General features: G+C 32.6%; 1 protein-coding gene across 14 annotated transcripts in view; it reads right to left on the bottom strand.

The window, feature by feature from the left end:
• The window catches only part of LOC106053748 (homologous recombination OB-fold protein-like), a 67,571-nt gene that overhangs the window by 36,372 nt on the left and 14,860 nt on the right, over positions 1–16,339 (bottom strand). For 5 of the 14 annotated variants that reach the window (XM_056025857.1, XM_056025858.1, XM_056025856.1 and 2 more), the window contains exon 2: positions 5,344–5,455. The exons of 1 other annotated variant lie outside the window; for it this stretch is intronic. In XM_056025857.1, coding sequence (XP_055881832.1) covers positions 5,344–5,442 — 99 coding nt within the window. In that variant the 5' untranslated portion in view covers positions 5,443–5,455. Of the gene's footprint in view, positions 1–5,343; positions 5,456–11,148; positions 16,057–16,339 lie in introns of those variants that run through there. 8 more of the 14 variants (XM_056025852.1, XM_056025860.1, XM_056025853.1 and 5 more) reach the window with 5 other exon arrangements.

The raw sequence follows: 16,339 nt of genomic DNA, 5'->3' as shown, positions 1-16,339 counted from the left end.
GAGCAGTGCGATTCATAACAAAGGAATATTCACATTTGAATAGAGTAACACCTTTAGTAAAATCACTAAATTTAGAAAGCCTTCAGGACAGAAGGCTCAAAAGTAAAGTAGCAATCATACATAAAACACTGAACCATAATCTTCAAATACAAAAACAAAATTTAATAAAATACTCTGAAAGACACAAAGATAAAGGCACATTCCTCGTCCCATATGCTAGGACAAATTTGTACAAATACTCCTTCTTCCCTAGTGCTATTAGAGCATGGAATGGGTTGCCTGAGCTAGCCAGGAAAACCAGTGACTTGGCAGAATTTAAGTCATTGGTTAATATGCATGACTAAATCATCTTCTTTTTTGAAGTAACGTCTGTATTATATAAGATAAGATAAGATAAATCCTTTAGAATAAGTATATCTCAAACTAAGTACAACTATAATAATACATCATGTCCGCATCACAGCGGGTAACAATGGGAACTCTAATGCATGTGTACTGCTCCAAGTACCGAAGAAAGACTGCTTAAATTGAGTTTAAAAATTCTCACTTCCTCTTTCTACTCAGAGGTTTTCTGGTGCTTTCGCCTTCTTGACCCAAGGTGAACAAATAACACTCAATGTCAAATGAGGCTGTAACACCAATCCTAATAACAGTAGAAAGATAGATCAAAGTATTTTTTTAAAAATAAAAGTTAAAACTATTCATAGATTCAAAAGCTGAAAAGTGTGTGTTGATGGGTCGATCAATTGGATGAGGCTACAAAAATTAAGAGTTGTTAGGCAATAAAAAAAAAAGCCAAGAACAATAAAGCAGTTGTTTGTGTTTATGAGAGGGGGTAATGGTCAAAAAACAACATTGGTGATGAGAAGCTGAAGAAAAGTCAGAGATTGTATGTAGGACTAATGTTTTTGTTTTGGTTGAGGGGGGGGGGGAAAGCAGATAAATAACAGTGATACTTGAAGTCATGGGCTAAAAGCATATGTGCATATGGAGGGCTCTAAAAAGTGAACCTCTCTAGATAAAGTCAAAGGTCTATGTAGGAAAAATTACAATGCTCGGGGTGAGAAAATAAACAACAATGCAAAATATATAAAAAAATACCTTTTAAAAAAAAAAAGCTTTTACTAAGTGTAATTGTATCAATTAGTCTGGATCAGTCATGTAATTAATTTGTAATAGATCTAGATTAACAATAACAAATATTTTTACCAATTATTTTTTGTTAAGCATAATTTCATGCTTTTAGCTTTCTCAATATGCTATGATCCTATCACTTGTCAGGACCAGTTGAAAAGGGAAAAGGGGGGGGGAAGAAGGGGGTATCTGGGTCATCGCTTTTTAAATGTATTTATTTTTTTTTAAAGTGAGCGACCTGAATTTGAACTTGAGAGCTAAGGCCTCATCAGCATCCTCAAGCCAATCCTTGCCAGGGGATTGCTTAAGAAAATAGGTAATATAGTAATTGATAGTTATTTAAATTTTTTTTCTACAAACCATTAAGGGGACTAATTAAACTTATACTACTACATCAGTCAAGGAAAATTTCTTTCCTTGTTCCAGATACAATACAAAATAATTAATAAACTATAGTTAATCAACTAATTGTTGTTTTTTTATTGATTCTTGTATAGGCATGTAAAAGAAATATTTGTGCAAAATTTAAGCTTGATCTGAGATTGGGTGTGGGAGAAATAATGTGTACTTTTCACCTGACAGACAGACAGAGTGAGTTGATACAAGCTTTATAAAAAGAGACCATTAAATTTCATTATTATTATTATTATTAATTATTATTATTATTAATTATTATTATTAATAATTATTATTATTAATAATTATTATTATTTATTATTATTAATTATTATTATTATTAATTATTATTATTATTAATTATTATTATTATTATTAATTATTATTATTATTATTACACCAACACCTGGCTTTGACGTACAAATTGATCGATAAGGACACTCCCCCTTATTATAAATACTCTCCGCAAGAGGTTCTCGAGTCTACTGATCATCTGCTGTACTGGGATAGGCCTATTCTGACCGACAAAACGGTAGATTTCAATCGCCCGGATCTGCTGTTCATCGATAAAAAAGAAAAAACCGCTACCATTATCGATATCGCCGTACCACTGTCTCATAATTTAAGAAAAACTGAGATAGAAAAACAAAGAAAATATGGGAACCTAGGCTTGGAGATTAAGCGTCTATGGAAATTGTCCAAAATAACAATATACCCCATTGTTATATCAACCGAGGGGATAATAACAACTGACCTCACAGACACCTTCAAGGCCCTTAACATTCCTAGGAAAATCTTCGTTGCCTGTCAGAGGGCGGTACTGCTGCAGACCTGCCACATCACCAGAAAATTCCTCAGTGGAAACTGTTAAAGGGACTACGATGAATTTTGTTTCTCTTTAGCGAAACTCGACCCTGGCAGCGCCAGAGAATGACTACTCGTTCATTTCTAACATAATAATAATAATCACCACCATCATCATCATCATCTTTATTATCCGTAAGGAAATTTGTCTTACAATTTGTGCATTACACCAAACGAAAAACATTATAATAATAATAATCATCATCATCATCATCTTTATTATCCGTAAGGAAATTTGTCTTACAATTTGTGCATTACACCAAACAAAAAACATTATAATAATAATAATCATCATCATCATCATCTTTATTATCCGTAAGGAAATTTGTCTTACAATTTGTGCATTACACCAAACAAAAAACATTATAACTATAAGAAACCAAAGTGTACATTCACACCAGACTCACTCATAATTTACATGTGACAAAGTTTATACCAGATTGTTCTTATTTAATGAATTGATTGCCAGGGGAACAAAAGAGTGTTTGTGTCTGTCTTTGCTATCGGTGTCTTGTATTTCTTTTGTGATGGTAAAATCACAAAATCCTGACACAAAGGGTGATTCTTTATTTCGAGGATCTTGTTAGCTTTTTTATAGATGTTTGTCTCAAACAACTGCCCAAATGGGGTTTGTTTTTTGCCAATGATTTTGCCAGCAGCATTTAGGATTCTATAAAGTTTATTTTTATTTTTAATGCTGATTGCCATACCAGGCAGTGATATTGAAACTTAAAATATTGCAGATGTGAGCGTGATAAAACATAGCCAAGGCCTTTTCACTAACATTAAACGAGGACAGTTTTCTTAGTAATCGTAATCTTTGCTGCCCTTTTTTGCTGATATAATCAGTATTTGCAGTAAAATTTAGTTTATTGTCTAGGATAGTACTAAGGTATTTAAAGGTTTGCACAATTTCAATAGTCTCTCCAGCTACAGAAACAATATCATTTTCCTTCTTGTCCCTACGAAAATCGATTATCATTTCTTTGTTTTTTTTTTTACATTTAATAATAAAAAAATTATCTTTACAGTATTTTTCAATGTGTTCTATTTCTTTGAAATACTCATTTACGTCTGAGCTCTCTGAGAGCAGGGCAAGAAGAGCCGCATCATCAGCGAATTTTGTGAAGGAGCAACAAGAACTATCGGATTGAAAATCATTGGTGTACAAAATGAACCACAATGGCGATGTCACAGACCCTGGGGCGCCCCTGTGTTAACTATGCGTTCATTAGATATAACATTGTTTACCCTTACCCTCTGAGCTCTCTAGGTCAAAAAATTGTAACTAATACACTAATTTATAGGCTAAAAAGTGTGTTAGGAGAGTTCATCAAGATGTGGCCTGTTTATTTAAATTTAAAAAAAAAAAGATAAGGAAGGGATGTTCCGGCCATAAAAACAATTTTAAGCCTGGGAACAAATGGGCATAGTTAGTGTGTACAGCTACTCTCTCTATATATATATATACCGGTATATATATATATTGATTAGGTTTGCACCATAGCTGAGCTCCGGCTCCTGGCGGATATCATTTCAGGATAGTAGGCCTGATAGGCAAAAGTATAATTTAGTGCTTTCTTTAAATTTGAAACCCCCCCCCCCTTTCCCGTTTTTATTTGTTTAGTCCATCACATTGTTTATATATAGATATGCGATCACATTAAAACAGAAGAGATTAATGCACTTTGTTAAGACAGCATGCCAACACTGTTAGAGGTCATATCTTATAAGTTTGCTTGATTAGCTCTAGCCTGTAACTAGGGTGTTCAGGAAATGTGTCCAGATGTCAGTTTATTCTTAATAAATGATAAATAGAAAAGGAAAATTTTTTACATCCTTCAACTCAATACATACTGGAATTCCCATTGACGTGTGTTTGCAATATAATTATTAAGCCAAATTTAATTTTTTAAATGATTATTCTTTAAAAATTCACCTGCACCTATCCTTAAGTCTGTTGAACTGTTGGGGCATCACACAAGATCTGTTGACCATCTTCTCCATTCCTGTCTTTTGCCTTGGATAGAATTTATTCAATGACAGGCCTATCTATTCTATTATGTTATCTTCCCATCCTTTATCTGTCTGCCTCTTATTATTTTTATTGGTACTGTTCCATGAATGAAGGGCTTGGTGTTAATCATGTTTTTTCCTCCAGACTTTAGGTGTTAATCATGTTTTTTCCTCCAGACTTTAGAAGTTCACCAGGAATATTGTCCACTCCAGCAGATTTGTCCTTTTTCAATGCTTTCACAGCTGATGCTATTTTCAAGTAAAGATAGGATATTCCTCAATGTTGGAAGCTGCAGGGACTTTTAGTAAATCTTCTTATCACATCTTTTTCCTCAGTCAGACATCTATTATTTTTGTCTTATTTTATCATAGTTTTTACCAATTGTTTTTGTTTAGCACAATTTCAAGCTTTTAGCTTTTTCAATATGCTATGATCCTATCACTTGTCTGGACAAGTTTGGTAAGGGATGGAGGGAGAAAGAAGGGGGCATATGAGTGAATATTAACATGATTGCTTTTCAAATGCATTTATAATTTAAACAATTTAAAAATTGAATGACTTGAGTTCAAACTTGACAGCTCAATCCTCCCCAAGTCAACACGCCAACCATTGTGCCAGCAAAGTGCTTATGAAAATAAAATTTTCATAGTTATCTATTGTTAGTTTCAAACTTAAAAGCTGTGACTATTTCTCTCAACAAAGTATAAAGGGGACTAATTCAACATTTTTTTCCTTTGTTTGATAGAAACAAAATAATTAATTACCAATAGTTAATTAACCGTTTGGTAATTTTTTTTTATTGCTGTTTTGTCAGGTAAAAGAAATAATTGTGTCAAATTTCAGCTTGATCTGAGATTTGATTTGGAAGAAATAAGGTGTACAAGCTTTTATTAGAGTGAGTTGATAAAAGCTTTGTAACAAGTGACACTTACAGAAGGTGGTAAAACGCCTGCTGGACCAGGAAATTTGCGCTTGCATGTTTTTTGTTTATGTGTTATGCATACTTGGGAAGCTTCTGAACCAGATGACATTCCAGCTATTTTTCTCAAAGAAAAAAAAACACAACATATTACCAACATAATTCAAAATAATTTTTCAGGCTTCAGTTTATTAATGTAGATTATCTAGCATTGGTGGACCCAGGCGGTAGGGGCAATCGCCCCCCCCCCCCATTCGGCCGACCGAATATTAGTATAGAATTCACACAATTTGTATATGAATTTATTACTTATGTTCATAATATATACTAATTATTTATATTTCAACATATTTTTAGATTATTTCGACCCCCCCTCTAGTACGATGGTCGATTTGCTGGGGTCGGGAGGGGGCGATGGCATCAATTCTGGGGGATGGGGGGGAGGGCGGTCCTATTTTATGAAGAAATCATACTTTGTGACAAAATTAGTTGAATTAATATATAATTTTTATATTATGTTGCCCCCCTTCTGGTATTTTGGCCGATTCGGTGGGGTAAGGGGGGAGGGCGATTGCATGTGCTGCCCTCCCCACTCTAACCCTCTGAGTGGGGGGGGGGGCGGTCCTATTTTTATGGAGAAATCATAGTTTGTGAACAAAATTCGTTGAATATCTATGTAATATAAACTACGTATTGATATGTGAACACATTGTATATTATGTCGCACCACACTCTAATCTCAAATTTTATGATTAGTAAATATAAAATGAACAAGATTACAAAGAGAGTTTGTGTTGCAACACAAACTCAGAGGCGGCCCCCGTGGGAGACGGATCTCTGTCGGATCCGCATATTCGCTGATTGACTGAGAATGGCATCGAGCAGGGCATGAAACCAAGACTGTAGAGATAATCAGTCCTGCGCCCTAACTGCACGACCAGGCATTGCTCTTAATCTAATGACAAACTGGTTACAAACTAATAGTCTACTATTGATAATATACCTACACATTACGGACTGACAACTACCGGATATGTACAATATGTCAGAAGAGCGATTTTAGATAATCTTTTGGTATTGAGCATTTTCATTTAGGCCTAAATGAAACTACAATGAGGATGTAAATCTACCTAAATTAAACTACTAATTTAGCACTCTCAATATCTATATCTACTATATTAAAATAGTAGATTAGTTTTAGTATTTTATAACATTGCAATATTGACATATTGACAATCTAGACTTTAAAAATAAAAATCTACACTTCAGTCCTAGAAATTAAAATTATAGATCTTGATCTAGCCTAAATCATGGCTGTCTGGTAGTGCGGTTTGCAAGCTGGGCTGTCGTTTGGATTCAACGATGGTCCCAGGTTCAAACCCTGCCCGCTCCCATCCCCCGTCGTCCTACAGGAGGTTTGGACTACAACTCTGAAGGAACATCCGAAACATGTAAAAACAACAAACATTCTAAACTAGACCAAGAAATTCTAAATCTAGATTCTATAATGATTTTAATTAGAACTTAAATCTAAATCTAGTTTTAAAAATCTAGCTGTAGTGTAAGAAAAAAAAATCTAGACCTAGATCTAGTGTTAGAAATCTAGCTCTAGTGTAAAAAAAAATCTAGATCTAGTGCAAAAAAATCTAGATTAGATCTAAATCTAGCTATTATGTCTTTTTAAAATGCGAGTAACATTACGAGGTTTAATAAACATTACTATACCGAGTTGTTTTAGCATTTAAAGAATTTATTCCATATGACGTCAAAGGAAAAAAATCCACTACGTCACACGGCCTAGTTAGACTAAAAAATATCATCTATACGAGCAGCTTGTTGAGGGGTCATAGACATTGGTGCACAGAGTGATTTCTTTTAGCATTTCATTTAAAGAATTAACTCCATATGACGTCAAAGGAAAAAAACTCCATTATGTCACACGTCCTAGATAGACTAAAAAATATCATCTATACTAGCAGCTTGCCGAGTGTTCATAGACATTGGTGCACCGAGTGAGATCTTTTAGCATTTCATTTAAAAAATTAACTCCATATAACGTCAAAGGAAAAAAATTCCATTACGTCACACGTCCTAGTTAGACTAAAAAATGTCATCTTTACGAGCAGCTTCTCCTCGAGGGATCATAGACATTGGTGCACCGAGTTTGTTCTTTTAGCTTTTCATTTGATGGGCTAGTTAGACTTAATATATATATATATATATATAAAAGGATTAAAGGCACTTTTTTTGTTTTATCTCTCAGTCTGTCTGTCCGTTATGTTAATAGCGAGGAAAAAAAAGACTAAAAGCTATTGAAAATCTGATTAAAATTAATTTCCCTTCCGAAACATCGCATTAGTTTTAAGTTTCTATAATAGATTGTTCCGGATGTTTATATATTTATAGTGAGAGAAAATAAGAATTCCAGATTAATCAAATTCCGTTAATTAAATTTGTGGGATGGTCTGTTATGAAAATTAGATGTACCATAGCCTTATGGAGATTTTTTTCAAACCATACTTTGCGATTTTACATAAATAGAGTTAAACTATTTTTCATAAAAAATCCGGAACAACCAATTTTCTTAAATGAGAAAATTATTTGTTTTATTTATTAGAAGAGGGATTTCAAAAATTTATTAGCGTTATTAAATTTTTCATATAAAATTCGGATCATTTTTGGTGAAGATTTGTAAGAAAATTAAGTCGATTTCTTTTTCGAAATAAAATCCCGAACATTATTTACCGATTAAACAACTTTTATTATGCTTCGGCAAGAAAATTAAGTGTAAAATAAGTCTAAAAATTGATTTTCAATAATCGTTTCTAGTAAATTACTTTCTTATTTTAAAACCCTGAATAACCTATTGTCGATATTTTTTTTAAAAAGTTGTTTTAAATTAAAAATTCGGAACAATTGATATTGATAAATCAACTATAGTGACGTAGTGTCAAAGAATATGTGTAATATTAGTCAATTATGCGATTTCAAACAATCATTTGACATAATTTATTTTTTATAAAACAATATCCGGAACAACTTTATAGTTAATGAAATATAAATCAGTATAGATATTTTTATTTAGCATTTATATGCTATTTAGATTAAAAAACCGGAACAATATATTAAAGATCGTGTGTTTCTTGCAACGTTTAAGCATGGAAATAAAATCTAATATAAGTTAGAAGAGCAAACAAATATTCATTGGCATTGATTTGTTTTTCACAAAACATCCGGAACAATCTATTATAGATACTTAAAACTATTGCAATATTTCTGAATGAAAAATTAAAGGTTAAATCAGATTTACAATAGCCTCTAATGTTAATCTAATCGTGACGAACAGACCGACCAACAGACAAAACACACAAAAATAATCTTCTTTTATTCGGATGGGAGCACTAAACAAAAAATAAATAAAATGTTTTTTTTTTTAAAGTTTAAGGAATTGGTTTAGCACCTCGACATGTTGTGACGTTACGCTACTGCACGAAAGTCGCTGCATAAAAAGTCCATTTTAAAAAATGTGCGTGATATTTACATACAAAGTGCATTATTAGCCTTAATAAACAAACAGAAATGTTTTCTTTTAATTTTAGCAGCTAGTTGACCAGAAAAAACACATTTAACTATTATTTATATTTGTTGTAAACATTTCCTGTACATTTTATAAATATATTTGACTTAGTGATACTGAAAATAGACAAGAATTGTCCATCTTTGTTAGCATATTGTAACATTGCCTCCCTTACACTTACCTAATTGTTTTAGAATTGGTGTATTTTTATGAAAAAATCGCTTGCATAATTAATTTTATAAATTAAACGGTTTGCTTTTAGAAAACCAAAAGTAGCCGTTGCACCTAAACTTTTCAAGCCGCATTTAATGATGAAATAATATTTTTCATATCTCTTCTAGTTTTTGAGATCTGAGTGTGACAGACAGACAGACAGACAGACTGACATTTAGCACAAACCTAATAGCGGCTTTTTTTCCCTTACGGGGGCCGCTAAAAAGGGTTGTACCAGTTGGGAGGGGCGATACATGCAATAGCCTTTCCCCCATTGTATTATAGTTAAGAAATTACAAAATAAGAAAAATCTGATACTAATATAATTTATATATGCTATAAATTAAATTCTTATATCGAGTCGCCCTACCCCTATTCTTAAATGTCATATGCAATCATTAGCAGGGATTATAAAAGGGAGCGAGGATTAATCGTTTTTACTGTACTGCCCCTCCCCTTTTCAGACAGAATTTATATAATTTCAAATGAATTTATCATAATAATTTATAAAGACTTTGCTTTGGAAAAGTTAGAATTCAAACGAAACTTTTCAGTACAAGAGTCACGATTGAGATGAGTTCTAAACCCAGATAATCTTTTCCATGTCGCCTTTTTCCAACCTTTACTCAATCTGATATTTTTCTAGTTAAATAAATTTGAGACTATAACTCACAATCTATGCTTGAATTTTATTGAATATTATTTATCGAATAATTTTTTTTTCGGTGGCGATCCTCAAAGCCTTAATCTAAATATGTGGGGTATCTTATCTTTTCAAGGAACCAATTGGTTTTATTTGCAATGTATTAAGGGCATATAAATTCTTATTAGAATACTTTTCAACATTATTCAAAGGTCTTTTTTAATAGAATGAATAATGAGCTTTAGGTCAGGAGAATGCATTTTTTCAGTGAAGAATGCAAGAAAATGCTTTAGGCGTTGGGACTTTGCCCTGAACCTCACTGATGAATAGTGTCAGGAGAATGTGTTACTGCAGTAAAGAATGCAAGAAAATGCTTTTGGCATCGGGGCTTTGCCCAAAACCCACTGATGAATAATGAGCTGTAGATGTTAGGAGAATGCAATTCTATAGTGAAAAATAAAAAAAAACGCTTTTGGCGAACCCCATTTGGGGAAGCTTACAGCGCTCCCCCAGACCCCAAGCTTGTAAGAGAAAGACCTCAACATGACTGGGTTTTTTTCGCCGAAGGTTGAGAAACACTGCTTTTTTAAATTCGCATATATATGTGTATATATATATATATATATATATATAAATATATATATATATATATATATATATATATATATATATATATATATATGCTGTACTCACATTTATGCATAGGGTTAGGGTTTGGAAAAAAACGCCACCCCCCCCCCCTCCACACTCCAAAGTTCTGGATCCGCTAGTGGTATCTAGTAGACTGAAAAGAGGGCTTATTTTTATTCGATCCAAAAATTATAGATAATTAGCACTTATCAGCAGTACTTGTAAATTATTGGAATCCATATGTTTAGACATTTTTAACAACCATGATAAGCAACCTAAACAAATCAAAAACATGGCTTTAAGAAATTTTGATTAAATGAAACTAAACTATTAGTTTAGATGATTTTTTTTTTTTAATTTACAAACAAGTAAAAAAAAAAGTCATTATTTTATGTAGATGTCTTCAACACATATAATAAGATGTTTACTACCTTATTAGCAGACTAGAAAAAATGAAATCGCTCTATATTTCTACTTCACTAAAAAGGCTGAGAGAAACTAAGCATGAAATGTTCTAAATTAACATCAATAGCTGTAATATCAGGTGTTTCTCTTATATTCTTAACTTATAGATTACAGATGTTCCTTCAAAATAAAAGAACATTGTGTCCTGCACATATACCGGTACATGTGTTAATCGAGTCATGCATGTCAATAAGAGACTTGAACTCTGCCAAGTCACAGAAAAGTTTTAGGCTTACAAATGTTCCTAATTACAAATAAGTCTTTGTTCTTGTATAGGGTGATGACCTTACCATACCGCAGGTCCTGTGGCACAGCACCTTCTTGCCAACATTTGCAAAGCAGTTTGTGTAGAGGTCGGCTTGGTGTAGTTTTGCACTGTTTCAGAATATCTGGGGGGATACCATCGCATCCAGGAGCTTTGCTGGCAGTCATGTTGTCTATGGCTTTGTTGAGTTCTATTTGGGTGGGTACTTCGTCTAGCTCATTCATTGTGGGTAATTGGTTGATAGGGTTAGGGGCTGAAGCAGGGACTGAGCTTGTAGTGGTATAGAGTTTGGAGTTATATTCAACCCATCTGTACATTTGTTCACTCTTGTCTGTGATAATATCCAAAGTGTTTGATTTGAGAGGTGCTGACTTGTTTTGGGAAGGTCCGAGAGCCTTTTTGATTCCTTCATAGATTCCACTTATATTGCCCGCTTGAGCTGCGAGCTGAATATTCTCACTGAGCTCTACCCAGTATTCATTGGCACAGATCTGTGCTGTCCTATGCACAGTGGCTCTAGCTTCTTTCAGAGGTAATAGATTAATAGGTTTCACCTTGTATGTAGAGAGTACATATCTCTTTGCTCTGATGATAGGTGCTAGTATAGCTGATTTAGAGTTAAACCAATCATTTTGTTTTGTAATTTTTCTCCCAAAGATTTCTAGGGAAGTCTTTTGTATGGTGGACTTAAGCTGTTCCCATTTTTCTGTTGCCGTATTTCCAGAAGCATTTTAGTATTCGCATTCAAAAGTTTTTCCAAACTGTATCTGGAGATCAGGGTGTAGGTGCAGTAGGTATTAAACAACAGGAGTAGCACAATTAAAGGAGAAATAAATTAACACATAATAATAATGAAACTAAAGCTAACATTCTAAATAAATATTTAGCATCCACATTCTCATTCTCCCTAGAAGACAAAGACATAAAGCTTAATTTAAATAACTCGAAAACATAGGAGATATATATGTACAACCACGACATGGCCTAAATTGTGCAGATGTGCCAAAAACTCAAAAACTCATATATGTACAAGAAAAAGGGATCCAAAAGCTATTAAAAAACATTAAACCAATAAAAGCTAGCACCAGTGTTCAAAATACAAAATAAATATAAGGCAATGACTCAATGAAAGAACGTGAACAATAGATATTGTGTATATTAACAGTTATAAAACACACAGACAGTGACTTCAGCCATCAATACACAGGAGTTTTGTCTTTAGTTCCACCAGTCCTTTCCAACTCAAATCTTAAGACTGACCACTGAAACATTAGCCAAGGTCCTTAATCCAGTTATCTGGTAGCATGAAGGATGGCCCTTAGCGCCAGATAGCTCTCTTGGTGATCAGTTCAGCCGGATCTCAATAATTTTTCTTGCTAGTATCAACATGTCCTCTATCACTTTTGTTAAATGGTGTAATAATACGCACCATAAGCATCAGCATGACAGCAGCAGAGTTATAACAATACCTTTTCAGTCATTACTTAATCAGGGCAGAATACCAAGAGACTGGAAAGAAGCAAACATCACTCCCCTATTTAAAAAAGGAGAGAAGTCTGATCCAGGAAACTACACACTAACCAGCATCACTGTAATGACATGTAAAATCCTAGAACACATAATATGTAGCAACATCATAAACCACTTAGACAAACATAATGTCTCATAAACCACTTAAACAAACATTATGTCCATACTCCATAACAACATGGCTTTAGAAAATATAGATCATATGAAACACAACTAATAGGACTAATTGATTTTTCAAAAGGTTTAGATAATAATGAGCAAATAAATGCTATCTTATTAGATTTTGACAAAATTCACCGCCATATATAGCTTGCTAAAAAATTTTAATATTTAGGCAACAATGTATTCAGGATTTTCTGATAGGCAGAGAACAAACAGTAAACTCAGGTGTACCTCAAGGAACAGTCTTTTAGGTCCACTACTATTTTTAATTTATATAAATGATTTACCTAATTGCATTAGTTCAGGAACAAAAGTCAGATTATTTTCGGATGATTGCATAATATAATGAACAATAAAAACAAAAAAGATAAAGAAATTTTGCAAAGAGAATAAGATGAATTACAAAAATGGGAATCAAATTGGAGAATGTCTTTTCACCCAGAATAAAATGTCCAAAAAAACAACTAAAATAAATAAATACCACTTAGACAAATCTTAATTATGGTAAACCAGTCACACAAAATACAAAGGTTTTATAAAAATGAAAAACTATCATAAAATAAAACAAAAAGCATTTTATAGGGTTTATTACAAGAAACTTCTACAAATCAAACAAGAACATACAATTAAAATGTTATTTAACCTTGGTTAGGCCAATAATATGCATCCTCTGTTTGGGACCTCTCTACTCAAGAAAACATTAAGAAACTGGAACAGACACAAAATAGAGCAGTGAGATTTATAACAAACGAATATTTCAATTTGATTTGAGTTACACCATTACTGCCATTAATAAAATCACTTAACTTGGGGACTTAGGACTTAGATACACTTTAGAACAGTCATTGATTAACATACATGACTTGATTGACCTATGAACATGCTTAGGACATATATATATTAAAGGCCTAATCTTCTTTTTTGAAGTAACATCTGTATTTTAGGCCTATAAGATAAGATAAAAAGATAATATAAACACTCTTAATACTTAAATTTACTAGACCTAGTCTAGATTAAGATAATCTATAATAATCTAATAATCATATATAGTTAATTATGATATTATCCCTGGTCTATCAGACCATGAGATCATAAAAATACAGTCAGATAAAAGCAGTAGCCAATACAAAACCCAAAAGAAAAATCTTACTCTGGAATAAATGTAACCTAACACAACTACACCAAGCTGCATTAAACTTTCAACAAACATTCTTATTAGAAAAAGACATTAACCAACCAGTCGATGACCTCTGGAATTTCATTAAAAACTATCTTAAAAGCATTATAGAAAATCATATACCAACTAAATACACATCAAACAAAATAAATAAATGCTGTTTTAATAATAGACTAAAGAAGCTTTGTAAACAGAAGGAAAACCTATATAGAAAATTTAAAGAAACTATGGCAGAAAGAGTTTACAAAAAGTATATAAAAATTAAACACCTAACCCAAAAAGTAAGCAGACAGCTGCAGAGTGAATACATAAACAATGTAATATCTAAAGATAACAACAAAAACCTATGGTCATACATTAAGTCTAAGAAAATGGAAACAACAGGCATAGCGCCATTAAAAGATGAACATAACATAATACATAATGATAATGAAACTAAAGCAAACATCCTAAACAAATACTTTGCATATCAGCATTCTCAGCCCCAGGAGACAAAGACATATTACTTAATTTGAACCAAGTAGACAACATAGAAGATTTAGTAGTACAAGAAAATGGAATTCAAAAACTATTATCCAACACCAAACCAAATAAAGCATCTGGACCTGATGTATTCCAGCTAGATTACTCAAAGAACTAAGTTTACTAAGCAATGAGCTAGCCCCAGTGTTCAAAATACTCTTTCAGGCATGGCTTAACCAGGGCAGAGTACCAAAGGACTGGAAAGAAGCTAATGTCACCCCCCTATTTAAAAAAGGAGAAAAATCTGACCCAGGAAACTACAGACCAGTATCACTTACCAGCATCACATGTAAAATCCTAGAACACATAATATGTAGCAACATCATAAACCACTTAGACAAACATAATGTCCTCACACCATACCAACATGGCTTTAGGAAATATAGATCATGTGAAACACAACTAATAGGACTAATTGATGATTTTTCAAAAGGTTTAGATAATAGTGAACAAATAGATGCCATCTTACTAGATTTTTCTAAGGCTTTTGACAAAGTTCACCACCATAGTTTGCTTAAAAAATTAAAATATTTCGTCATTAATGGTCCACTGCATCAGTGGATTAAAGATTTTCTGATAGGGAGAGAACAAACTGTAATAATAAATGACTCTAAATCAACACCGATCAACAGTAAACTCAGGTGTACCGCAAGGAACAGTCTTGGGTCCACTACTATTTTTAATTTACATAAATGATTTACCAAATAAATTGCATTAGTTCAGGAACAAAAGTCAGATTATTTGCAGACGATTGCATAATATATAGAACAATAAAAATAACACAATTCACAGATATTTTACAAAGAGAATTAGATGAATTACAGAAATGGGAATCAAATTGGAGCATGTCTTGCCACCCAGAAAAATGTCAGTTGTTAAGAGTAACAAAAAAACTAAAACAAATTAATGCCACTTATCTTATTCATGGCAAACCAGTAACACAGACTAAAAACGCAAAATACCTAGGTGTTATAATAAATGAAAAACTGTCATGGAATCCACATATTGATGAAACTATTTAAAAAATCCAACAAAGCATTAGGGTTTATTAAAAGAAATGTCTATAAATCAAATAAGAACATAAAACTAAAATGTTATTTAACCTTGGTTAGGCCAATAATAGAATATGCATCCTCCGTATGAGACCCCTCAACTCAAGAAAACATTAAGAAACTGGAACAAACACAAAATAGAGCAGTGAGATTCATAACAAACGAATATTCACATTTGAATAGAGTAACACCATTAGTAAAATCACTAAATTTAGAAAGCCTTCAGGACAGAAGGCTCAAAAGTAAAGTAGCAATCATACATAAAACACTGAACCATAATCTTCAAATACAAAAACAAAATTTAATAAAATACTCTGAAAGACACAAAGATAAAGGCACATTCCTCGTCCCATATGCTAGGACAAATTTGTACAAATACTCCTTCTTCCCTAGTGCTATTAGAGCATGGAATGGGTTGCCTGAGCTAGCCAGGAAAACCAGTGACTTGGCAGAATTTAAGTCATTGGTTAATATGCATGACTAAATGCATAACGCGTAGGACGTAATCATCTTCTTTTATGAAGTAACGTCTGTATTATATAAGATAAGATAAGAAGATCTAGAGCTATTAAATCTAGATCTATATTAAGTCTGTATACTGAGTAATACTGTATAGTGTATACTAATATAACTAAAATCTATCTATCTATAGAAGTATAGATCTTATTTGTTCTAGATTCTAGATTATTTTCTTTCTACTAAAATACTAGAGATGTAGATCTATATAATTATAAAGTTATATAAAGGAAAAGTATTGTGCAGCTGTATAGTGT

The sequence above is a fragment of the Biomphalaria glabrata genome, chromosome 4, assembly GCF_947242115.1.
Source record: "Biomphalaria glabrata chromosome 4, xgBioGlab47.1, whole genome shotgun sequence".
NCBI lineage: Eukaryota > Metazoa > Mollusca > Gastropoda > Planorbidae > Biomphalaria > Biomphalaria glabrata.
Note: the sequence above shows the minus strand (reverse complement) of the source record. Positions and strands in the feature narration are given on the sequence as shown.